The 27,734-nt window shown below is 38.1% G+C and overlaps 1 protein-coding gene across 2 annotated transcripts; it reads right to left on the bottom strand.

Moving 5' to 3' along the window:
- Positions 1–1,555: 1,555 nt before the first annotated feature.
- On the bottom strand, positions 1,556–27,478 carry LOC110114085 (putative methylesterase 11, chloroplastic). 2 transcript variants are annotated; one of them, XM_020846847.2, is made up of 5 exons: positions 26,955–27,478; positions 16,527–16,715; positions 15,924–16,067; positions 15,137–15,268; positions 1,556–2,145 (listed from the first exon to the last, which is right to left on the bottom strand). In XM_020846847.2, the coding sequence occupies exons 1-5, from the start codon at positions 27,267–27,269 to the stop codon at positions 1,834–1,836; spliced, it is 1,092 nt and encodes a 363-aa protein (XP_020702506.1). In that variant the 5' UTR covers positions 27,270–27,478; the 3' UTR covers positions 1,556–1,833. The 2 variants fall into 2 exon arrangements, with proteins under 2 accessions (XP_020702506.1, XP_020702505.1); XM_020846846.2 differs by having other exon boundaries at positions 1,597–2,145; positions 16,479–16,715.
- Between the last annotated feature and the right edge of the window lie 256 nt (positions 27,479–27,734).

Here is a 27,734-nt window from a genome sequence, read left to right as displayed (position 1 = left end):
AAGAAAGACGTGCATGGTCTATGCCGGATGACACCGCAGCTGTAGCCTTCAATCCCACCACACCAAGAAAGACTTGCATGGGGTTTCAGTGGTAACAATTTGAAAATGCATAGTGTTTCCTCATAGACACCGAAGCTCGTACACGAGTACTTAGGTTTTACCCTACCACACTAAGAAAAGCGTGCACAATGCTTACCTACCTTACCTCAAGCACTACACCGAATTCCCTCCCAGCACGCTAAGAAAAAACACGCTTAAATAGTTTTATGTCGTGCCACAAGCGCCGAGAACCTGATTTAAATTTTAAGGTTTAGGAGAGTTATACCTTGATGACCAAAGCCACAACGGTGTTAGTGTTAAAGTGAAGACAACGATCACAAAACACAAATATTATCGCTCTATTTTTTTTTTTTTTTTCTTTCTTTTGCTTTTTCTCTTCTTTTTATATTTCTTTTCTTTTTAATAATAATAATAATTCTGTTATGGATCAACGATCCTGATTTGCTGAGCTACTCCACTAGTGATGTCATGCTCATTAGGGAGGAATAAGATTGAAGTACAAGTGAGGTCGGCTATTTAATGGGGTTGTGGATTCGGCCTGGTGTGGGGAAGAAACGGATGTTTCCGTCGGGTTGTGCTGGGTGCGAACGGCTGAGGAATTGGCTGCTGGAGTTGATCAGCTTGGAAGGAAGCAGGAATGGAGCTCGTGTGCGAGGAAATAAGCCAAGGCATGAGCTTATGAACGGAAGGAAGAAAGAACACGAGAGCTTCGTTTTCTCTCATTGGAGCTTCAATTCAAATGCGAGAGGCTTCCTCTTAGGTGAATTCGACATTCTAATGGCAACGACGCAATTCGTTTGGCGGTCGAAGGTCGAAGGTCGTTTGAACATTTAGGTAATGAGTCGCTCCTGCCGACCGTCGCTTAGGTCGCCAACTTCGCCTCTTTTACTTGCGCTGATTTAATGGATGTTTGAAGGTCAACTGATCAACAAGTTTTCAGAATCAAATCTCTGATATGAATGTATACTTACAAGACTAAGGTTGAGATGAAGCAGCTTCAGACTATTGATAGTTTTTCTTTCTATGAAGTTTTTTTTTTTTTATATAACTAAATAATATAGAGAAAAAAGTGCTATGGAAGCCCAACAGTCAATAAAGAAGCGAATCTAAATCTAAGGCGACCAACATGCACATCATACAAGCATTCAAACAGCCAAACCTTTCTGAACATAATCTGATCACACAAAGGAGTACATATTTGATGCAGGACTGAAACAATCATCAGAACAAGCACATATATGACTCCACTATTCAGCAATTTTCAAATATGTGCTAAGGTAAAGTAACTATATGAGCAATGAAAAGGAATGCCAAAGGCAAATCAAAATGCAACAAGATATTCTGATACAATTTGTGTTAGAATATGAAAGAGAATTTATGAATGCAAAAGACAAAATGATATTTTAACTTTCTGCTAGTTAAAAATTGTTACTTAAATATCTTCTATTTTTATGCCTTTGTCTTCTACTTGATCTTTTATTCCCTCTGCTCAAAAGATTCTAACATAATCTTTTTCTGAGAATAAAGTCTCATCAGAGTCCTTTAAGAATAGAAACATTTCCATTACAAATAAGTTACAAGTATGAAACTCATTAATGCTTCTCTAAACCAGATGAGCTTGTGTGAACCTGAAGAGTTCATCATGGAGCTTGAGCAATGAGAAGAGAAATACCTAAAAAAAAAGTATTTAATATGAAACTTCAGTCTGATCAGTTCAATTTTTTATGCAAATCTACATGTATAGCATCATATGAGCTAGTCTTACAGGTTGGATTACATGCTAGGATAATGGTTGGTTTTCAAGTTCTGTTTAGGAGGAATAATTGCTATCTCTACCAAGACCTTGTGGAGAGCTTGAGGCTTCGAAAAGAATGGAGAGTGATCTGAGCCTTTTAGGCGAAAAACCTTCTCAGGAGGGTTGGTTTCACACATGCTTTGTTGCAGGGAAAGTGGTAACGCATTGTCCTCAGTAGTCTCTATATAAAATCTCCTGACTGAACCATAGTTGTCTTCTGTAAGAACGAGTTTTTCCAGTACTGGTGCAAAAGGAATAGGTCTCATAGAAACTGATGCCAAAGAGAGATCCTACGTAAAATAAAAATAAAAGGAGGAAATCACTATTAAGGCAACAATAACATTGACTGAGGAAAAAATAAAAATAAAAATGGAGGTTTAATATTTTCATATTTTAAAGGTAATGATGCTATATAGAAGAAAATAGAATAACGCCAAAGTTTTTCTTGGCAAATTCTTTTTGTAGATAGTTTATTGTTACCGTTTAACAATTTGTCATCAATACATGTTGGAAAGTACAAGAATGAAAATAATATTATAGGAAAGTATTAATTAGTTGATTAACATTAGCCATGTTTCTAATTATATTTTAATATCATCATAATTAATGATATTCTCCTCTTTAATTCTTACCTCATTATTAATGATAATTCCCCCGAGCCCCCTAGCTCATGTGCTCATCTTCTATGTTCACTCGTTCTCACTCTCGCGTATCTTGCTTGCCCGTGAAACCAATGATGGTTCCCACCTTGCTATCTTGTTGTTCACGCTCACGTAACTACCAACTACGCCAATCTTGCCTCCCGGCCCAATGAGTGCTTAGGATTATCCTTGATGCCCGGCCTTGTCGTATCTCACATATGTCGTTCTCTTCCTACTTGAAGCATAATATTTTAGTCTTCACTCATCTCCATAATATGAGTTCCTCTTTAGATTTTTTAATGACGCTCCTTACAATGTAATGACTTCTCTCACTCAACTTACTAAGACACAACCTTCATCTACCATCGGCATCATCATCAAATTCAATAGTACTTAATATCTCTTGTGGTCAGGTTTTTCAATTGTTTGTTGGTTCTCATTACAAACTTCAATTCTTCCCTGACTTGTGATAACACCCTCGAGTTTTAATGGAAAGCATTTGATTATGCTGTCCTCACTTGGTTGCTATATAGTCTTGAACCATCTATTGCATTACCTATCATGTTCCTCATGTCTACACCCTATATTCTGAAGTCTTTACTCTTTAACAATATGACTTATATATTTAGGTATACTACAATACTTTGGAAGGAAAGTGGGATGAACTTCTCCATTACACACCATTTTACTACTCATCCAACCGACTGACAAAAATTGAATAAGGAATTTTTCAATGCTAAATTTCTCTTTAGATTTCATCAATCCCCCAACATGTTCAATCTCAGATGATAGTTAACTATATATCATTCCTAACACTGCTAATGCTCTCTGCAGCATTCTTTAGGTCACTTAAGCCTGTGGATCAATCTCATTCATTTTCTAACTAATATGCCCTTGCAATGGGGCATCGTAGTGGTCAAGGTTGATGGTGGTCATGACCATAAGGAAAAATCCTTTTCCTCTTATTCTTATTGTGGCCACACGGACGAGGGAAAAGCCTATTCCTCTTACCTTCATTGCGGCCACACCAATCAACCTTTAGAATGATGTTAATACAAGTTTGGTTATCCCTCAGCAGCTCAGCATGCCTCTAGCACACTCTGACGACCTTTGGCGCTCTAATCATTGCCATCTCTTTTAGATCAACCATTGTCTTGAGATGATTATGATCACCTTATTTAGTACTTTCAAACATTTGTGTTTGCTTCATATGTCATGCCACTTCTAAGTATATTATGGTTGCTTCTCTTTGGTTGTTATGGATTCTAAACTCTCATGCCCTTCACATATGATACGTAATACCCAACAACAACATCAAGCCTTTATCTCACTATGTGGGGTCGGCTACATGAATCTTTTTTCTCCATTATGTCGTTAAGAGTCAAATTCTCAATTAAACCTAATAAAAAAGATCATTTCTAATACATAATAACCAACAACTTCATGACATGATACGAAATAACCACTTATTTCTTTTTCCTATCTTTACATTTATTGTATCTCACCTATCATTGGGTCTAGCAAAAACTTTGTATCGCTCTAAAAGAGCTCATCTCTTCAAGATGTATTATATATTCCCAAATTTCTATAAATTTAATTTCAAATTTACTATCTTATCTTCACAACTGCTTTTAGCCTTCTAGCATTACCATTGTGCATTTCAAGATCTCAGTATAAAGAAAATAATTGATGGAGGCATTGAAGCTAATAGAATCTAATCTAACCCCTAATATCATCTGAGTTTTCTTTTACCATCATTCTATACCAGTGGCATTATAGTTTGGGTCATCCTTTACCATCACTATTCTTAGAGTTTGTTCCTCTCTTACACCCTTTTTAAATTCAAGTCTTTCCCTCTTTTAAATCAAGTCCTAGTAATGTCCCTTATGAGTTATTCCATTCAGATATTTGGGGTTTGAGTCGTATCATTATTCTCCTAGATTTAAATCCTTTGTTACTTTGGTTCACAATCATTCTCCTATCACCTGGGTCTATTAAATTAAGTGTCAAACTCAAGTTCTATTTGCATTTTAGACATATTAGGAAATCATAAATCATTTTGCTACTATAATTAACATTTACATGCTAATATTCCCTTGGCATTTATAAATCATTCATTAGAACTTATTGCTAACCCCTACATCAAAATGCATGAGAGAAAGAGGCGAAAAAGGCGATTCAAGCAGCGCGCGTAAACGCAGCACATTACTTGAAGGGCCAAATGACTTCCGATTGTCGAACGGACTGCGCCGTTGCAATCAGAACATCGAATTCACCTAAGTGGAACCCCTCGCAGTCAAATTGGACGAGATTGATCAAAAGGGATGACCGTCACCTTAAATTGACTTGCGGCGTTGCCCAAACAATATCCGACCGCAAAAACGGACTACGCCATTGCATTAGGAACGTCAGCAACACCCAAAATCAACAATAATTTTGCCCAATGGAAATTCCGCGTGCAAATTTGAGCAAATTTCTAGACAATTGCACGTAAATCAAGGAAATCGCACACGGATTGAGGCAATTTTTGTTAATTGACTTGTTGCTTTCGTTTTAAATTAATAATATTATTAATTTAATAAAGAATCAAAATTAGATTAATTCAAATCAGCGTTAAACTCACCTTGTATCTCGTCAAAATCAAACCTCTGTGCAAAATCCGATGTCTTTGTGCAAAATCCCCATAAATCCCGCTGATTGCCTCTATGGACTTCACTGTTGTTGTTAAAACAAAGCAAAGCTAAAACTTCGCCCTTCTTCGGTTCCTTTCATGAGAACGTCTGATCAAAAAAGTCTCCATGACAGATTTCGCCAAATCTCTTCCCATCGACCTATGCTGATACGCGACACCCAGAACCATTCGACCACAGCATCCAATCCTCCAATCCCGTCTTCTTTTACTGACTGAGCTCCACCTGATCGATTGAAAGTTGAAACCCGACCGGACCCTATACTCTTGTGCTGACTGACATCAAAACCAATGCTAGAAAACCTCTGACGAGCCTTCCGAATACAAGCGAACAACACTGCAAAATCCCTCTCTATACCGCAAACCTCCACCTCATACACGCTTAACCGATCGCGCTTGACCCCCAGTCGTCCAACTTGAGCCGCACACTTGACTTCTCCCGACAGCAACTTTCCTCCTCACCCTTAGGAAACGATAGCTGCACCTTCCCTGTTCAGAGAGCCCTTCCAGCCACTCTGCACTTCCAACTTCTCTGCTTCCACAGGACCAAGCTCCCACTCATTTAAAATAACTTCGTTCCTTCACTTAACCTTCCAAAAATCTGATTATTCCTACCCCACTACAATCCAACAACAACCATCACAAGCCTCCAAACTCTATACCAACAGCAGGTAGAGTTGTACTTCATCAATTTTTTTGGGACGTTCAGGGGATTCGAGCCCAAATGAGAGGAGGAATTGCTTCCGTCCACCGTACGGCCGCAGACCGATCTCCTTCATCACTTTTGACGTGACCCTTTTTCTTCCAAAACATCTCCAGCGGCAAACCAAACAGCCCTTTCTTTATCAATCAACACACAGTAAACTTTTTTTTTTAGCTTATCTGTCTACTTTAATTTTTATTATATTTATTTCACTTCATTTCATTATATTCCATTTCATTTATTTTACTTCTATTATTGATTACTGTTATTTTGTAGTAACATATATTTGCATAATAAAATGTGTGTATATATATATATATATATGCATTAAAAAAAAGAGAGGAGAAAAAAAAATGAGAAATAAAATACACAATATACGGTCAAGTGAACATGAACAATTAACAGGGGATTATATTTGGACTTGAACTCGAACGGATAACAGGGAACCAAACTACAATGCAATAAATACACAATGAAATTAAAATGTAAAATCCTTAATGATAATTCAAAGCATTCAAGTGAACATCAATGAATAGCCAGAAGGCTCATGGCAAATAAAAACCCCAATGTCACTTACTTGTAAGCAATGATGTGAAACACCTCACTCATGAACAACAATCAACATGAACATGTATAATTTGATTAAGCAAAAGCAGACAGACATTGCATGCCATATAAAGATGGATGATTGATTATGATGCATGTATCAATCACTCAAACAAACATATTGTCCTCCTACAAATAAAAGAGATTAATGCGTGTAATAATGTGCTTGCAAGCAAACATCAATAGATGACAATCAAATTGAATGAAGGGGAATACATAATCTAAGTGCAAGCGATTCATCAATTATAGATGCCATACTTATGAGTAAAGCGTAAAAGATGTGCAAAAAAATGTAGCACGTCTACGAATAATAGTCTATTACATCACATGTTCATCAGCAAGATATGAAGATGGTGATTGACATGCAACGAAAGGCCGATGATGCTTGCTATGACCTGCCCATAAGTAGTGTTATAAGGATAAAGGGCGGGACAACAAGTTGTTCACAAGTGATTATAGAAACTTGCCATAACTCACTTATGAAAGATGATGAATAGCAAGTAGTAAACACTGGCTCATTCCTATAATCAGCAATAAATAAGTTCCTAGCAAATGTGTTGATTCCCTGCAAGCAACAACAATAGATATGTTGTGATTATGATGGAACCCCTGTGAATACAGGCACCCACGGCGTATCATCAAAGGGCAAAGGCAACATATCTACAACACATCGAGCACTTACAAACGAATGTAGAAGACTTGCAAAAATGACTAAAGTAAATGCAAGTACCCATGGGCCCTTATAGAAGACCCATTGTATATAATATGTGCCACATACAAGCAAATATAAAAGAACTGTAGCAGATATCAACATTTGGAAGCAATAGTAGGATGTTCGTTACTGCATGACAACTTACCTGTCTAAAGAAGCAAGAAATTCACACCTACGACACCACATCATCAGATTCGCAACACGCACACATAGCGCATGGTTAACGATTACGACCACGACCCTCTAATCTAATAACTTGGTCCAACAACTCCACTCTATTAAGATTACGATTATAGCCTGCATGCTCCCCAATGGCATCAAATCTTTGAGATATGAAACAAATAGAATATAATCGATAGCATACAAAACCCTCTGTTAGCTAAGGTGAATTCAGATTTGTCCCCTTAGACAAACATTCACCACAGGTCTACAAGATACCCTTGGAAGAAGCAACTCATGGCTGTCGATAATGATCCTTTTGTTAGGTTGGGTCGACTACCTCCTCTGACTAAGCAGATTAGGAACCATGATGACCCAGGACGATGGAACTATGGGATCTTGATTGGGTCTATCATCAATTCCCCCACCATCCGCTTTAAGAGCAAGGTGGTGAAATTTTTAATATTAACTATTAAATTTTCAAATATCAACCCATGCTACTACTATACACCAGATTGTATCTCTACGTATTTGTTTGACAATTAGCCTTAATCGAAAGTGCTCTCTCGTTATCGGGAGGGATAATTAATTACAGAGGCTTGCGCCTATAGGAAACATTAACTCAGATCCAAAGTCAACACAAAATGAGGGTGAAATCTCTGAGTAGTGTCTTATTTCAAACCCAATCTGCCTTAAAGAGGAGAAGCCGGGGCATGAATTTTTGGAGGCCACACTTTGTCCCTCTATGCTTCCATATAATGGTGTTGTAAATGCAAGCAGCATCATTTACTCAATGTAAAACAAATGTTGATGCTTCATATAAATATCCCAAATCAATTTTTGGGTAATGCATGGTTAACCGCTTGTTATCTTATTAATTGAATCCTTTCACTATTCTTGGTAATGTCACACCCTTCTATGATTTGTTAGGTTGGCATCTCAATTCTGAGGCGACATAGTGTTAAATGCCTGTTATATTATTAATTGAATCCCTCCCATTGTTCTTGTTAACATCATGTCCTATGTTTCAATATAATGGGGTTATTAAATGCAAGTATTATCTTTTACTTGATGTAGACCAAATATTGATGGTCCACGTCAATTTGGGTGACATAGTGTTAACTTTCTCTTATCTTGTTAATTGGAATCCGTCCACTATTCTTAGTAATTTCATGCCCATCTTCATTTTGTATCACATGCGTCCTCCTTTTCTCTCACCCCTAAAGTTTTTGGTTCTTTGTTTTGTCCACTGTTTCACACTAGTGACAAACTTTCTCCTCAAGTCATTCAATGCATCTTTTTAGGCTACTCTCATTCTTGGTAAAGCAAATGTTGTTATGACCCCAACACTCGATGTTTATACCTCCATAGATGCCACATTCCATGAATCCACTCTCTACTTCTCTAAACCCACCATTTGACTCATCTTTCCATCTATAGAGCCCCCCATATCTAGTTCTCCACATCTCTCCAAGTGTACATAAAATAGCCTCACCTACCATATGCAATAACAACAACAACCAAATTATCATACTTGATCGTGCATTCCCATTCTACAAAATTTTAGAATCTTCATGTGGGCATTCCCCTTTGGAAATTTAAAATTCATTGCATTGGTCAACTTCAGTTTTATATATCCTTTGACCATGTTTTCCTTAGATTTTGGCATTTTTTTTCATATCTTTATCATACATTTTTAATTCCCAGGACATATGGGAAGGCACTTCAAAATATCTAGTGGAAGTAGGCAATGAAACTAAAATGATTGCCTTGCTACATCAACATACATTATATTTGATCATCCATTCATCCCTCTTGAAATTAAATCAATCCTTTGCCGTTGGGTCTGCACCATCAAGTTTCATTCTGGCGACTCCATTGATCAATATAAAGCCCGTCTCATTACTAAAGATTTTACTCAAATGCATGATCGACTGTTTTAGTACATCACCTCCAGTGGTTAAGCTCAGATCCATCCATATTCTTTTATATATTGTCATCAATCAAGGCTGGCCTTATTGAGCTCGCATATTTTGGTCTCCCCTGAGCAATGTACCCAATCGGTTGCCCATTGTACACAACTTCAATGAGATTGTTGTTGAGGAGGCCTGATGTAAAACCAGGAGTTGTTTTAAGAAATTAATAAATGTTGTTGGAGCAATGATAAAATTAATCTTAAGGCATCTCAAAATTGAAGAATCAAGAAAGCTCTTAGAGGCAAACGATGTTTAGGAAATCCATTACAACTAAATTTGCAAGTACTTTAAAATAACAACTTAAACAAGAGTAATGAAATGATTAGTCAACTAGAATCCGACGGTTAACAAAGTGATCGTCTCACCTTGAGGCTCAAAGTCACTCTTCTACGGCTAGGGTTGTCGGAGGAAGAAGAACCATACAAGAAACGAAATCACTCCAAGGTAGACGGCGCAGACGATCCGTAGTGATGGAGAGGGATGCGAAGGTGGTGGAGGTGGAGAAACGGATGGATGGTCGTTAATGGTCCACTCGTAGTCCGAGAATTGATCGTTTAGGATGTCCACGAGATGGGGGAGGATTCGGTTCAAGTAATCTTCAACGGTGTCGTCAAAACCAAACCCGACATCAAAGAATGGTGATCGAGCGATGTGGATGTCTCCGTGGGCGTCGAGTACGAATCCGTGGTCAACTTCGGGATCCGCCATACATGATTTCAAGGGATTGGTATGATGAAAAGGCTAAGGGAAGGGGGAGAAAGCCGGCGGTATGGGCTTGGGAGGATTGCGCCGTGGGTTTGGGAAAGGGTGGGGGGTCACGGTTTGGGAGGAAGAGGGGAGAGGGTGAGGCTATGATGGAGAAGAGCCAAATCTGAATTTAAGTTCAGATTTACAAAAATATGGAGGGTTTAATTTCAGTTTCAAAATTTCAAATTTCAAATTAGTCTAAGAGGGAAAGGGTTAATGGTGTATTAAAGAAGAATTAATGGGGGAGAGAGAGTGGAGTGGCCGTCCATGTAGAGTGGTGAGCTATGATGCACCGACACGGACACGGCGACACGGACACGACACGAACACGGGACACGGCAATTTTAAAAAATATAGGACACGGGTGCGACGTGGACACGGCATAATAATTTTTTAATATAATATATAAAAATTAAGGTGACATTATAGTAAAAATCTCAAGCAATAATAAATCAATTTCATGATAACTTGTTTAGCTTATAACATAAAGATGTTTAGTACAAAATGTCTAGTATAAACACAAAAATATAAGCAAAAAATCATTTAATACAACATGAATATCTAACTACTCAATAGAGGGAATGATAAAATTAGATTCAGATGTTGGTCTTTGGCCTTCAATATCATCATCATTGAATATCATTGCTTCCAACTCTGGTTCATCTAGAGAAAGATTTGCAACCTCCAATAATCCCATATCATCAAGGCACTCGAACCCATCTCCAGCAACATCCCACATCTTGTTATCACCTGTCATATAAAGTGAGGTTTTCCTTGATAGAAGCAGAAGATTTGTATGCACATAAACTAAATCTTCAGCACATTGTGGAGTTATTTTATTCCTCTTCGTTGATTGAATAAATGAGTATGTGCTCCAATTTCTCTCACAACATGAAGAGGATGATACTTGACCAAGAAGTTTTATTGCTATTGTTTGAAGAAGCGGTGCTGAAGCTCCATGAATCAACCACCACATTTTTGGATCCATCCTCCATCTATCAACCAAAGATTTTTTATCACCAAAATCCTCTAAATATCCAAAGAACTTTGCAAGTTCTATATTAATTTTTCTTCTCTCATCATTTGGAAAATATCTTTTCAGGCATATCTTTCTCATATTTGAAATTTTTAAATCTTTTTATGGTGAGACATGTTGAGGGTCTTCTTGAAGCCATTCTTTACTTGAATACCTTCAAATAATACAAAGCATATAAAATTATATGTTCATTTACCAACAAATTTAAATTAATTTAAAAGATAAATATAAATATACCTTGGATTTAGTAAATGAGCTAAACAATGCAACGGTGTGTTGCTTTTTGGCTACTCCTTTTCTTTTCTTTTCATTGTTTCATATACTTCACTTCTAAATGATAAAGCTTGATTAACTCTCACAGATGAGGAAGAAGTGTGAGATGAGCCATGAGTAGATGGCAAAGGTACCTCTTTAGGGAGTGTCCTTTGGATCCTAGATTCAGCTTCATCAACTTGTCTGTTCAATTCAATCAACTGCGACGTAGTAATCTTAGGACACATTTTTATTCCATGGCCAGAAATTTTAAGTAGATGTGCCTTCACCCTAGAATAAGATCCTTTGTAGGTGCCACCATAATAATTGCATTTGAATGACACATTCCCTTCTCCTTCAAATGTTTTTCCTAACTTTGTAACATGAATCCATAATGGCTTATCAGTTTCTACAAATGGCTCTTTTGAACCTTCACCTAATCCACTCCCGCCAGCAGCCGAGCTCAGTTTGCTAACAAACCAATCATGCATATGAATACATCGAATTAAATTGATATGAAGTGAAATAAAAAAATCACAACATGAATAAAACAATATACCGGTCTGCCGGGGGTCCAAGGGGGCGCTGCCCCCTGGCGGGGTTCGACCTGCCTGGTCAGGTTGCGGGGTCAAGGGGCAGCGCCCCTGCGGGGGTTTCAGGGTTCTGGTTGTTTTTAAAGTTCATAAGTTGTTTGTATGTGAAAATACCGAGCATGTACCTAGCAGTACCGAGCATATACCTAGCAGTACCGAGCATGTACCTACCAGTACCGAGCAGTATCGAGCATGTACCTACCAGTACCGAGCATGTACCTACTGGTACCGAGCATGTACCTACTGGTACCGAGCATGTACCTACCGGCACCGAGCAGTACCGAGCATGTACTGAGTAGTACCGAGCATGTACTGAGCGGTACCGAGCATGTACCTAGCGATACCGAGCGGTACCGAGCATGTACATTAGGTTTTTCAACAATGAAGAGAAGAAATGGAGAAATTCACTTACATGTATTGGCTCTCTTGCGCACAGAAGATGCTCTGTTTGGCCTTGATTGCGAACATTGCCTCGAATGACAGCAGAAATAACGCAAGAACGAAGGAATGGGAAAGACGAGCTCTGCTTGGCCGAGCAGAAATGACGAAGGAACGGGAGGCGAAGGCAGCGGGCTCTGTTTGGCGTCGACTGCGAGCTCTCCCGGTCCGCCCTAGAAGATTTCTTTCGTGGATCGAAAAAATAGAGCTTCTCGTTCGCGGAAAAGGCTAAATAGAATGGACGATTTTATCATTTAATATCCGGACACGCGTGTTCGATTTTTAAATTTTAATGTTTTAAATTCCGACACTCCAATGCCGTGTCGGATACGTGTCCATGCCGTGTCCGATGTGTGTCCGTGTCCGACACTGCATACCCTCTTTAAGAGGCGTGTCGGTGCATCATAGGTGGTGAGAGGGCTTGGGAATTAAACAAGTGGGGACCACATGGTTAATCAAGGATTTGAAGAAAATCTGAAACAAATTTCAGATTTTTGCTAAAAGGAAAGTTTCCTAATAAGAGGGCTACAATTAGGATTAATTTGAATTTCAAATTCAAATTGAAATCCAATTAATATGATAGCCTAAAATTAAGGAGTTGTTTTAGGAAAGTAGTAAATGCTTCATGGGAAATTCGAATTTCAAATCCAAGACCCAAGAGGGGCCGGCGGCAAGGCTGGATGGCTGCAAGGGGGCCGGCAGGTGGGGTTCTTGACCGGCGGTGAGGCTTCAGCCGGCGGCTAGGTGGGGAGGGGCGGCAGGATGGGGTTTTGGGGAGAGCCGTGGGGAGGAAATCAAAGGGAGAGTGCCACGGATTTTGGGAGGGGGGGAAAAGAAATTCAAAGCACACAAACCTCAACTCTTCCTCCACTAGAACTCACAAAGAGATCTAAGATGCTCTCTCCTCAAGAACTCACAAAGAGATTTAGAGAAGTTTGGAACTCACAAAGAGAACAACAAGATAATTTTCTTTTTCATTCATCAACTAACTCTCATATAAAGCATGGAGACCCTTATATATGGATCTCAAGTCTAAAAAGAAAAAAAAGACACAAATGCCCATGGGGCTATAAAAGACACTCACTACCCTCAGGGCTAGACTAGGAAACTGAAATAACATAAATAAAAATTACAACAAATATGTCAAAAGTAGAGACTATGAATCGTGGCCATTGATCTACGCCTCCGTCGATGGTACACGTGTCTAAATCTCTTACTGATGTCCGCATCAAGGCCAGCCTTTACAGTAATACAACAAATCAATCCATCTTCGCCTAACATTGTCCATCTTATTTTGTTATCTTGGTAGTTTATGTTCATGAATACTTTTGACTGAGAGTGATTAGAATGAAGTACTAAAGTATAACACTACTCTCCCATTTAGGAAAGTAGATGTAATATATCTAGCCTATGATAAGAAAGGTAGAGGCAGATCTAAAAAAATGTGGGTAGAAAGAATTAGAAATGACATTTATATTGAATTTAAATGAGAATTTGACTCTTAATAGGACACAATAGAGAAAAATGATTAATGTATCCAACCCCAGATTGTGCGATAAAGGCTTGATGTTTTTGTTTTATCTTGGTCATCCAAAATACTTCTTAGGTATTGAATTTGAACCGAGCAAATGAGTTTCTTTCTTTTAAAGGAATTATACACCTGACTTTTTTGAAGAACTTGGTCGATTACATTGCAAACTAGTTGATGCTCATATTGAAACTCACAAGATTACAATTAAAGAGAAAATGCTTGAAGATGTCTCTCGTTAATTATGGGTAGTTGGAAATTAATCTATCTTATTGTCATCAGACAACCTATCTCCTCTTTTGGTGGAGTTGTAAGTCAACACATGCAAACTTTTAAACAGGAGCATTAGGAAGTTATTTGATGTATCATTGAATGCATCAAGAAGTTACTAAGAAAAAATGTTCTTATATACGAGAACGAATATTTTAAAATGGAAGCTTTCTTTGGCATTGCTTGTATTGGGTCCATCAATGATAAAAAATTTACATTCGGGTGTTATATCTTTGTGCAAGGAAACTTAGGCTTCCTTTGGGACGGCTTTTTCTTGAAGTAGCATTTTAGTACAAAAATTAAATTTTTTATGCTAAAAAGTTTATTTAAGAAGTAGTAAGGAAGTCGTCCCGAACGAAGCCTTAGTCACATAAAAAAAACAAGAAACAAATAATGGTGGCAAAATCAAGAGTTGAGACAGAATATATAGCCATGACATGCTCTACATGTGAGATGATGTGGGTAAAGACCCTTTGGTGGAAATTATTTGTACAACCACTCAACCTGTGTTTCTTTATTTTTTTGTGACAACCATGTGGCTATATACATTACTAGTAATCATATGTTTAATTAAAGAAAAAAACATTTCATGGTTCAATGTAATTTTATTCAAAACACAATCTATCAAAGATTATTGCTACTCAAGTTCCAAGCTCAAAACAACAAGCAATTTTTTTACCAAAGCTTTGGGTTCACTTCAAATTTTCAAGCTATATGATAAGTTGGAGCTAAGTGATATATATAATCTAACTTAAGGGGAAGAGTTATAGAAAAGTGCTAATTAACATATTAGTACTAGATATATCTCTACAAATCCACAATCAAGATATTCTCTTATTTACTTTTTCCTTTTGTATGCGTTCTTTTGTATATATATAGGGATTCCACAACAAATAATAAACAAATGATTTTTCCTAAGAAAAAGACATACCTTCGTAGGACTTTGATTAAATAAAAGATCTTTTAATGATGACGTTTCAAAGCTGATAGCTGTAGGAATTTGATCTTTTCCATTTGCATACAAAAAGATTTGACCATGTTGCATCAGATCGTTGGTAGCTTCCTATTGTCAGAAAAATGAAAAGCAGACCAGATTATGAGTTTTCAACGCAGATTAATCAAAGCTTACAATCCTCTGATTCTAGAAAGCATTATTCTACATTTAACCCTAAAACCGATTCATAAGTACTAAGCACATATGATGTTGTCCATATACCTCACAATAATGTGCATTTAGAGAAATGTCAAGAAATTTCACAATTTTTCAAGTGCATTTGCTTTTCTCATAGATACAATTGATATTAATAATAGATCTCAAATTCAAAGACATGAGCATATGCGTTGGCAACCAGCTAGCAAATGAATATATATATATATATATATATATATATAAAGAGAGAGAGAAAATCAAAATGGTCTATCAACTCTTTAGGAAGGATTAAAATGGTCTCAAATTATCTTGAGGGACCATTCAACTCTTTAGAATGGGATTATTTTGATCCCAACATTCAAAATAATGGATGTTAGATTTAATGGTGTTAAAATTAGAGGTTTTTTTAGTAATTTTTAATAAAACTATTTAATAAGAAAAATTAATAGTATTTTTAGCTATAATTTAAAATTTTTAGTTATATTTTATAATCTTCAATATATATATATATATATATATATTATTTAGTATATAAATTGTTGAAAGATTCGTAAAAATGAATTGAAACCTCCTGAGAGAGCACGTCAATAGTTCTTTGCCCATTTTTTGGCATAGCTGCAGCAAGAAAAACAGATTTGGCAATCTTTGCCGGAAAAGCTTCCATGGCATATGAGATGCATGTTCCACCCAAGTCATGCCCAACCAGGATCACCTGCAAAATGCATGAAGCTAAAATTCAATAGAGTACAGTTTTCAAATCCAGCAAGAAATTCAATGCTCCCCAATCAAGACGTGAATTCTACACCGCTGCAGAGCCAAGGGGCAGTCATTTCAGAAAAGCATTGTAAGATGCACATAAAACAAATTAACATTACAGAAGAAAAACACAAAAATAAATTAACATTATAGAATATCTTCATATCATACAAGTTGATTGGAATAGTGTCATTGTAAAAAAAACTACACATCTTTGGTTGGAATGTAGACAATTATGCTCAAAATCAGAAAGTATTTTTCTTGACATAGTAAATTCATGGTGAATTACGAGATTCTAACATTAAACAACATTGCAATATAATGAATCATGCAACACATTCAATCTTAATTTTAGAAGAAGGCAGACCTTCTCAGTATCACCAAGCTTTTCAAGAAAAATAATCAATGGATTTACGTATTGGGGAAGACTTGTGATGTTGTTAGTATCGACAGAATGAATTCCAGATCCAGCAAGGTTTATTGCCGTGACTTCAAATCCAGCATCCTCCAAAAGTGTCATTGTTTTGTACCAGCACCATGCGCCAAAACCACCTCCATGCACAAGAACAACTTTCTTTGTTTCTAAACCATCCAGTCCTCTTTCCTGTAAAGGTATCATTTAAAAAACAAGAAACAACAACGCTACTCTTTTAGAAAAACTCAAAAAAGAAAGAATCAGAAAAATAATTTGCCCAAAAGAAACCAGATTGAAAGATTTAATTTAACGCAGATAGCATTGGTCATCCATTTTAGATAAAGATGGCTTTCATCATAGATGGATGAATTTTCCTGCTTTCATTTTTCGGACAGGAAAAAAAAGTCAGAATGAAATATTTTCCTAAGACTGGACAGACCAAAATTTATTATAAATATCTAACTTAGTATACCATTCAATATTTAATAGTAACTTGGTAGCAGATGATAGAAGCTGATTAGCAGTAAAATAAAATGGAAAAGAAGCATTATTGCAGCAGCAAAAAAAAAAAAAACAGCATCATCTCAAATTAGGAAGGGTCATTTGCATAAAAACTTCACAGTTTATCATATTTGCAAACATGATAAGGGTGTTATTAGGCCAGCCCAAGAGGGGCTGGCTGTTCCTGTTGAACCAGTGGACCGGTTTTCTACTACAGCCGTCGGCCCAGGGAAGAGGAAGAGAAGGGGCAGGCTGCTTCTATGGGGCTCACGCCTTGATTAAAAATTGCTTTGGAGGGAAATATTTGAATTAGAGGTTGTTTAGAGATTTTGTATATATCCTTTGGCTTTAATTAGTTGCTAAAGCTAGAATTAGGGTTTCATCTTGAATTTGAATATGAAATTTGAGATCTTCATTGTGCTTGGGCTCTAATCGCTTGGCTAGGGATTTGGAGACTCGTTTCTTCCTCTCAAATTGAAGAAACTTGTATCGTTTGCTATTTTTTCTTCGTTTCCTAGTGGAATCCATCGTTTTCCTCTCAGATTTCTACAGTTTTTAAGTTGCTGCTATCATATTATTGTTTGCCTTCTAAAAACAGCAGACTTTTTGTTGGAGGTGTCCATTTCCTATCAAATTGGTATCAGAGCACATCGATCCAAGGGCTATCAATGGCCGGAAGGAATGTTGAAGTCATGGAGGGAGAACTTGGACAACTAAAGACAGATTTCGAGGAGAAAACTTCTGATTTTCAGAAACAGTTTGCATCCATCCATGAAAAGATGGAAGGAAGGTTCGTCGCCTTGAAAGACATGATGAAAAATATGCTTGAAGACAAACAAGATTCGGCGACATCGGAAGCAAAGGAGACCACCGGCGGCCATGAGAGAGGAGGAAATTTGAACCCGTTTAGGGGGAGGGAGAATCTGGAAGTGGAGATCCTTTAGGGAGATGACGGATTGCCTCATCTAGAACCACTTTCTAGGGAGGAGATGAATATGGGCTACGAATGGAGGGGTGCTGATTTTGTGGGGAGAATGGACGATTTCTACTGCCGAGGTACTAATTTTGAAAGAAGAAAAGGGTAATGTGATGAAGGGTTTGGTTATGATCGTCGGAGGGAAGATCGTGACAACTGGGGAGCACGTCCTCTTCGAGGAATGGGAGGTTATGGAGGATTCAGGGGAAACAGGGGTGATCCGAAGGTGAGAAAGCTGAAGACGCCCATATTTCAGGGCGAGGATGGCCATGGTTGGATCTACAAAGTGGAGCGTTACCTTGTTGTTAATAGGTTGACAGAGAAAGAGAAGCTGGCAGTGGCAGGACTGTATTTGGAGGGTAAGTCACTGGCATGGTACCAATGACGAGACATGAGGCAACCCATTCGAAGCTGAAGGGAGTTAAAAGATTGTTTGCTAGAACATTTTCGAACAGGTAGGGAAGGAGATTTCTATGAGCAATTCATTGTCCTAACACAGGAGAGGACCGTGGCAGATTATTGTGACAGGTTATAGTATCTAGCCAGCAGACTTGACCGACTCTCAGAGACAGTGCTAAAGGGAAACTTTATGAAAGGGCTTAAAACGGAGATCGCAGTTAGGGTGATGATGCCACGAGACCTAGGAGAGTCCATGGAGCTAGTACAGTTGGTGGAGGACCATAAGCATATGGAGAGGGGGGCTAGAAGGAGCAACTTAAGAGGGTCATACAGAATGACCACTACCTTCTTAGCTCCCAAGGGACCTGCTCTGGGGAGTCTAAGGGAAGAGCCCAAGGAGAGAGCTGGAGAAGGGGAAATGGGAGAAATTTCAAAAGACTAGTAGAAAAGGAGATACAAGAGAAGAGGGCAAAAGGGTTGTGTTTAGATGAGATGAGAAATACATATCGAGGCATAGGTGTAAGGATCAAATTCTTCAGGCTCTCACCGTCTGTGATGACGAGGAAGCTAAAGAGGGAAGTGAGAGTGGGTTAGAGGTGGAGGATTAGCAAAAGTCTCCTTAAACTCAGTGGTGGGATTCACCCCAAATCACACCATGAAAGTGAAGGGAGATATATTGGATAGAGAGGTTATGGTGTTGATAAACAGTAGGGCAACCCGCAATTTCATCTCCACCCGGATTGTTGAACTGCTGGGGGTCAAATTAGTGGATACAGGGGGTATGGGGTGATGATGGGCACGGGAAAGGTGGAGATGTGTAAAGGAGTTTGCAGGGGAGTGATGTTGGCCATACAAGGGATCCAAGTGAGGAAAGATTTTCTTCCCTTAAAGTTGGGAAGCACTGATGTTATCCTGGGGATGAAGTGACAATAGACATTGGGGGATACCAAGGGCACTGAGGATGGAACTGGTGGTTGGGGGAAAGAGAATGGTGATTCAAGGTGATCCAGGGCTATCTAAGACTGGGGTATCTCTCAAGACTTTAATCAGGACCATAGAGGAGGTGGGAGGAGGATTTTTTATATAGTTGCATTTCTTGGAGAGGGTCGGACTAGAAGAGGATGGAGATATTCCCTCTTTAATGCAGCAACTCATACAGCATTTTAGCGAGGCTTTTCAACCTCCCCACAGCCTACCACCACAAAGGGAGTTGGAGCATTCCATTACTTTAAAAGAAGGGGTAACGCCGATCAGTGTTCGTCCTTATCGCTATCCTCATATCCAAAAAGATGAGATTGAGAAGCTGATCCGGGAGACGGCGGAGGCTGGGATTATCAGGTCGAGTGTGTCCTTTCTCTAGTCCAGTCCTACTGGTCAAGAAGAAGGATGGGAGTTGGCAGTTCTATGTGGACTACAGAGTTTTGAACAAGGGGACAGTGTCAGATAAGTTCTCTATTCCTATGATTGATGAGCTCTTAGATGAATTGTATGGGGCAGTAATGTTTTCCATGTTGGATCTGAAATAAGGGTACCATCAAATCAGAATGAGGGAGACAAACATTTCAAAGATATCTTTAAGGGACACATGAGGGGCATTATGAGTTTATGATAATGTTGTTTGGGCTTACTAAAGCCCTTGCCACTTTCCAATATTTGATGAACAAGCTATTCTGGCAGTACCTCAAGAAGTTTGTTCTAGTATTTTTTCATAGCATTCTGGTGCACAGTAAGAATGAGGAGCATCTGGAGCACTTGAAGGTGGTTCTGGGAGTTTTACAGGAGCATCAACTGAGGGACAACCTAAAGAAGTGCAGCTTCGCCCAATCTAGTGTGGAGTACTTGGGACATGTAATGTCCCAAGAGGGAGTGGCGGTCGATCAAACAAAAATTGAGGCAATGCAGAAATGGCCTATGCCTAGGAACATAAGGGATTTGAGGGGTTTCCTAGGACTAACTGGTTACTACATGAAATTTATGAGGGGGCACAATACCATAGCTTAGCCCTTGACCGAGCAACTGAAGAAGAACAACTTTTTATGGGGAGAGGAAGCGACTCCGGCTTTTGAGAGATTGAAGAAAGCCATGACTATAGTTTCAGTTTTAGCTCTTTCGGACTTCATCCAAATCTTTGTAGTGGAGACCAATGCATCCGGATATGGGTTGGGAATAGTGCTGATGCAGAATCACATACCTATAGCATACTTAGTCAAGTGTTGTCTACAAAGGCTAGATTGAAGTCGGTGTATGAGAGAGAGTTTATGGTCATTGTCTTGATTATTCATAAGTGGTGCCCTTACCTTTTGGGTAGGCATTTCATTGTCTGGATGAGTCAGAGGAGCTTGAAGTACCTGTTGGAGCAAAGGATGGTGACTGATGAGCATAAGAGATGATTGTCTAAACTATTAGGCTATGATTTTGAGATTCAGTATAAGCCTGGTTCTGAAAATAAAGAGGTTGATGTCTTATCCAGATGTGTTGGGGAACTTCAGGAGTTGGTTATTTCAATACTACTGATGGTAGATTGGGGGCCATCAAAGAAGAAAGCATGTAGAATGAAGAGTTAAGAAAGAACATGGAGGATTTGATGAAAGATAATAGTAGACATCCTAGTTACTATATTGAGGGAGAGAAACTGTTGCATCAAGGGAGGTTTGTGATACCACGAACTTCCATATATATTCACACTTATTACAGTAGTTCCACGACAGTACAGTTGGAGGTCATTCAAAAGTACAGAAGACCTATAGAAAGTTGCCATCTGAGCTTCATTGAAGGGTAATGTATAAAGATGTTGAGGAGATGGTGGCGAGGTAAGAAGTGTGCCAGAGAAATAAATATATAGTCATGGCTCCAAGAGGAATATTACAACCCTTGACACTTCCAAACAGAGTATGGGAGGAAATGTCTATGGATTTCAATATTTCATAGCTGACCTACCACGATCAGAGGGATTCACAGTCATCATAGTGGTGGTTGACAGACTTAGTAAGTATGCACATTTTATCCTCTTACGACATCCCTACACCACAATATCAGTGGCGGCAACATTTATCAGAGAGGTGGTTAGACTATATGGGATTCCTGAATCGATTGTGTCTGATCGAGAGAAAGTGTTCCTCAGCTAGTTTTGGAGGAAGCTGTTCAGGTTGCAGGGCACTGTTCTTAAGAGAAGCACCGCCTACCATCCACTGGTAGATAGGCAAACAAAGGTGGCGAACCAAAGTTTAGAGACTTTGTAAATGCCTTCGTGCACATAAGTATAAAATGCAACTCAAAATCCTTAAAATCTCGTTGGCGACATGTTTAGCTCGACAAGTGAAACCCGTGCACACTTTTCTTAGTATGAAGGGAAAACTCGCCAACGACACCCTCAAAATCCCGATAGTGACACATGTGCCCAAGAACAAAACTTATGCATGCTTTTTATAGTACAGGGAGAGAACTCATCGATGACTTTGGCGACGCAACAAATAAATTCTAAATCCTATTTGTGGTGTGTTTGCCATGACAAGATAATCATGCACGCTTTTTTTAACATGGTCGGGAAAACTTGTAAGTGGTGCTCGTGACGTAGCAAGTAAGCCCTATGCCACGGGGAAACTTTGCCTTAGTCACAAGTGTGGCCTTAGCACACCTCCCTAGTGCTAAGTAGCCTTAAACTCCTACAAGGCTTGGCTAGAAAGAGAAAAATTGAATGTGAGAGCTTTATTATTACAAGGGATGTTATACAAGAGGAGTTTTTGAGGGGTGTGAGGAGATTGTTACAAATAAGGGGGAGGGGTCCTATTTATAGCCCTCCGCCCTTGCCTAAGAACATTCTAGAGTTCCCTCCATTATTCATGAGTGTGAAGTTCTCTAGAACACTCCACATTATTCTCTACACTCTTACATAATTTTATAACATTCTAGAGAGTTCTAGATAATCCTAGAATACTCTCTAAGTATCAACACTATTTTAGAACATTCTAGAGTAGTCTAGAATCTTCCACAAAACTCTAGACCTTTCTAGAACCTTTCAAAATCTTCTTGAACCTTTTAGAGTCTTCTAGAAACTTCTAGAACCTCCTAGAATATTCTAAAACATTCTAGAATATTCTAGAACCTTCCTGAGTCTTCTAGAACCTTTCAATGTCATGTGACCCCCCTTTTTCCTACCGTTTGAGCTACATCCCCCGTGTGACCCCATTTAGGAATAGTTCTGGAGGACCTCTTTGTCTCTACTCAGCATGTCACGCCAAGGGGTTTGGTCAAACCTCTAGTTCCAATATTTGGGCGTGACACCTAGCTTGCTTTTCTTAGCATAGCGAGGAAATTTACATGTTGCAATTTCTCTTGTGCAACTTCTCAAAGCTCCAGTCTTAGCAAATTGGATTTTAAAAATTTTAGTTGCGGTGTCGTGAGACACTAAATATGCAGACATTTCTTAGCATTGTGAGCAGGCACAAACCCTTGAATATTCCTCCTACGTAGGGGGATACATCATGAAATTGCCAAAATTTGAACTAAACAAATAAATAAAAAAACATACATGAGACTTAAAATGATCAAAATATAACTAAATGAAGTGACAAATACAAAGTTAAACACCTAAAATACAATGTAAATGGCTCTAAAATAACAAAAAAAAAGAACGATAAATCATAAATATAGGACTTAAAGAGACTTTTGAAATACTTGTAATTTCGAGAATGCAAACAGGACCTCACCACGACACTCAAAGCCTAAAAAAACACCATGAATTTGAATGAACCCAAAATCGATGAAAATGAACTAGCCTCCCCCTATATTTATAGATGGAGAGGTTAACTTTTGTGGGACCCACAAAAATTAAAAGATAATCATTTAAAAATCATATAGAATGATAACATGTGATCTTTCTAATTTCAAAATGTTCATTAAAGTGTGAAAGGTGTCAATATTCTTTTTTATCTCGCATGACTAAAATGATCATTATAACAACAACAACAAGCCTTTATCCACTATGTGAGGTCAGCTACATGAATCATTTCTCCATTTTGTCATGTTAAGAATCAAAGGGATAATAATTCTCAAAGTTACCCAAGCATGAGGGATTCTACCCTTCACTTTGACTTTTAAGCCATCTGTTTGAGGCTGAAAATCAAACTTTGTTGTGCCAGAGGAGGAAGTCCATCTTTAGAGGTCTTTTTAAAGTGATTAGTCCCTTCAACAATATGGAAAGATACATCTGAATAACTTTATTCCCTTTTTATAAGTAGACTTTGGGAGGATTTGAAATTTAAAACATCTGCACCTTTTTTTTGCAACGAATTTGATCTTTCTGATTAGCATGCTCCCCAAGAACTTTCGTACCTTACATTCAAAGCATCGTAAGAGGTAATTTCTCCTAAACACCTTTGCCTTTCCTCTCGCCAACTCATTTTTCGTCATCAAACCTCCCACCTAGTGGCTCTTCCCTAGCTATCATACTAAATGGAAATGAAAAGCAGGTCCAAAAATAAATAAATAAATAAATAATAATAATAAAAGAAATGAAATGAAAAGCAGGTCCGTGGCTACAAACCGTTAGATATTTTACTACAAATCATCAACCACATGCCAACACCTCTAACTTTGTCCACTCATCAGCTCTAGCAAGGAAAACGATGCTTCAACTTTAGGGAGACAACATTTCCATGTCACCGAGATAAAATGTCTTCTACTTTTAGATGACATCTTTGGCTTGCTGTGAGGTGGCACCTTTATCTGTTTGAGTCGCCAAAATATTTACCCTGCAACTTGGCATCACCATTCCCCCACCATGAATCCACCCTTCATGCCCCAATATGCCATCACCAGCACATGCTCGTTCCAATCTGTGCATCCATGCACATCTGATGACTTCAACTTGGGCTTCGTTTGGGACGGTTTTTTTGCTGCTTCTAAAAGCCGCTTTCTAGTATAAAAATTTTATACTAAAAAGCGGCTTTAAGAAGCAGCAAGAAAGCCGTCCCAAACAAAATCTTAATGTCATTCTGCATCCACATGCCAACTCTAGTGTCATCAACTTCAATGTTGAGGCTACTTCAACCCATCAGCTCTCAAACCAACTTATGGATCGATTTATAAGCCATGCCTTGATTAGCTCATAGTGATTGGGCATAGCCGCTCGGTACTGTGTGGACTCATTGGTCATCAATTTGATAGGTCCTTCAGTCCAGTATGCCATCACCCACTATTTACATGTCACTGACATTGTGGAGTCCGTTATAACTCACATTATATTGATGTTGAACCAATAATGACATTTTTAGGGAATTCTAGTTCAATATAAATATTTATTTTTAATATTTCAAAGCTAATACAATAGCCCATTTGATATAATAAACAAGTATTTGTGTTATGTATACGTTACTTGGGCGATAAACCCCTACAGAGTTTGAAAAATGACTAAGTGGGTGACATTGTTGAATGTTTTAATGCAATTTCATCTTTACGTCGTAATTTTTCTACTTTACTACTTTCCTAGAAAGAACTAAAGACTTGCGAGATTTCCTTGTTTTACCTTCTTGTGTGAGGATGTTTTAATTTAATTTTTGGAAAGCACTCTAGGAAAGAATTTAAAAGCTAAAAATAATCAAGTATTCTTCCTAAAAATTATCCATTGGCCCGTCATTTCTACTAAAAATTCTCAAATGAACATTGAAGTCTAATTATAAATCAGAAAAGAAGTGTGGCAGCATTTGGCTACACACCTCCAAGGTACAAAATTAAACCAATTCGACAAAGCCTAGCTGCTGCACACTCAAATTGCATGGCTTTGAGTCAAGTAAGCATGTAATATAGAATAACTATATTTTATACTTTAGATAGCAGCCCTCATGTGCATATGGGCTATCATGCTTCCACGGCAAGATCATAAGACCCACTTTGCCTTCTTACTAGTTGTCCTTCTGTATTGTCATTTAGAAGGGTGAAACCACGTTATCATTCGAAATGGATTGGAATGTGTCCTTTATCCATAGAGCATACATCCTATCATTAGCTTTCATGATCCCCCTCCCTATGCTTAGGCATTTAGAAGAGTGAAACCACCCTTTTCCTGGTTCAAACAGTTACCCTATAGTTCCTTAGGAAAATGTAAGCTCAGTCACTTGATCTAGTCTCTTTTTTTGGGTCAAATCCATTAGTATCTCCCATGGAATTAATGTCGAGAAGTCTCAGGTTATCATTCGACAATCCTATCTTCGTGGATTGTAAGCCCCACATATCCACATCACCTCTCTAATGTCATCCAATTGTTTCACAAATGTAACCCATTGTGGAGCTCCATGTGTTGACTACCCGCTTAATCTTATCTCCCTTTGATTATGTAATTATTAGATCTCACTAGGCTGAGTTTAGGAGCAGGAAAGAATGATCTTATTAAGGAGATTTTCTAGAGTATGGCACACCCATGGGAAATCAAGTACCCATAATCAGTTAAATTCACTTTAACACCTTTTATCACTACTAATAAATTTCTAGAAGATTTCACTCAATCAGCCTTCCATTGATTCTTATGTTGGAAAGAAGAGATACATTATTTCCATCCTCTGAGGTGATATGATACAATATCTTCTTTCCTCAGACATGAAGCTCTTTTAAAGCCTACGGTGTAGTTTTGCTAAATTTTGGGGCTAAGGAACTAAAAATTATGCACTTTCTTCACCAAATCAACCATATTTGGATCATTTAAGATTAATGATGATCAAAGCCTCATCAAACAACTTTTTTCCTTGCCTAATTAACAAAGATGGAAGCTCTGTAGAGTCAAATAAGCCTACAAATATCTTGAGCCAAAACATCATCATTATCTCACCAAGTTTTCTTAACCTTTTAGTTGATTCATGGCAAAGTTGGTTTGGGATGATAATATGACCTATACAACTGCTTCTGCTCCTATCAGCTCACTTAGTGATCCTTTAAAATTTTGTTGCTTAAGGTGGAATGTAAAGTTAATATTCAAAGAGCTATGGTTTAAGGAAAAGTGAGAAAGGACTAAGAAGAAATCATTGTAACACCAACCTACCTTAGTTTCAACAAAAATCGACTCAAAAGATCTTATATAGGTGATTTGAACACTCTTAATCTAACTATTTAAATTGTAAAAGATCTGTAATTATTATTTTTCCCATGATATGAATGCAAAATTAGTGTTATTAATTTTTGTTTATCAGAAGTTATGTAAAAATAAGTAATATTCATGCATTTTTTAATGAAACAATTATATATATATATATATATATATATATTACATATTTTATATCATTGTAATAGAGTTTTACCCAAATCTAGGGGACAATAATTGATTATATTTAATAATGTTGATAATAATTCCTTTACGAGTTTTATTGATCCATGTTTCTATGAGGTTGAGTAGCTTTATTGTGCTTGATATTAAAAAATATTTAGCAGTGTTAATAGGCAGATATATTGATCTTAAATTTCCACCCTTAACAAAAACCAAAATAATAACAAGCATCCCTTCTTTAATTTGAAAGAACTCAACTACGATTGGTTTCCCAAAGGCTTCTTAAATTTCAATCACTCACCTGATTCACAAGCTCTCGCAGCGAAATGGCGGGGGCAGTCAGCGACCTAGCCCTGGAGCTCGAGTTCCTCGGCAATCCTTGCGGCTTCTTCTTCCCTATCAACGGCGACTTCACCGAAAACGAACGATCAAACACCGGCGTCATGTCTAGTCTGTCATTCTGCGGCTGCCTAAGCAACAACAACGCCGCAGCCTCCTGAATCAGCGATTCATCCGCATCCATCCCACTCTGCAACTCCACCCGCCTCTTATTGGACTTAATATCCGATTCCGCCCCTTCATTCTTCTTGGCGAAACATGACGCCATTCCACCCATTCCTTCGTTGGAGACGAAGGGAAACAAAGGAGGGCGATTTTCTTTCTAGGGTTTGAGTCAGAGCTAAAAAAATTCATTTTTTGAAGAAATATTGAAGGAAATGGTAAATCACCGGCCGAGTTCTTTTTTCGTTTCCTTCTTGTTTGCTTGCTGTTTGTAGGTATCGCTGGCTCTGTGAAACTGGAAAGGGTTGGGAGGGGAAGACGACAGCTTCATTATTTTTAATTTTTATATATACAATATGAGAGCACATTTTGCGTATAAGCCCCTAAGGTTTTTTCTGTTGTATGTTTTACAAATGTAAAATGCCACGAGCATCTCGGTTGAGGAAAAATTATTAGGTGGCGCATCGTCCGCATAAGTACTGAATACCTAACGTTATTTAGCAATATCGAGTGCGGGTACTGCTAGATATCCAATAATTGTGCGGACGATTCTCCCCATCCGCACTCCGCACCTAATAAT

The sequence above is a fragment of the Dendrobium catenatum genome, unplaced genomic scaffold, assembly GCF_001605985.2.
Source record: "Dendrobium catenatum unplaced genomic scaffold, ASM160598v2 fragScaff_scaffold_1408, whole genome shotgun sequence".
Lineage (NCBI taxonomy): Eukaryota > Viridiplantae > Streptophyta > Magnoliopsida > Asparagales > Orchidaceae > Dendrobium > Dendrobium catenatum.
This window is presented reverse-complemented; position numbering and strand designations above follow the sequence as displayed.

What these genes read in the sequence shown, in the direction of transcription:
- LOC110114085 (XM_020846846.2), bottom strand. Translation starts at nt 27,269, where the DNA reads ATGGGTGGAATGGCGTCATGTTTCGCCAAGAAGAATGAAGGGGCGGAA. An exon ending in AGCTTGGTGATACTGAGAAG is followed by an intron (nt 16,068 to 16,478) that starts GTCTGCCTTCTT and finishes TGCATTTTGCAG; the next exon opens with GTGATCCTGGTTGGGCATGA. An exon ending in TTGACGTGCTCTCTCAGGAG is followed by an intron (nt 15,269 to 15,923) that starts GTTTCAATTCAT and finishes TTCTGACAATAG; the next exon opens with GAAGCTACCAACGATCTGAT.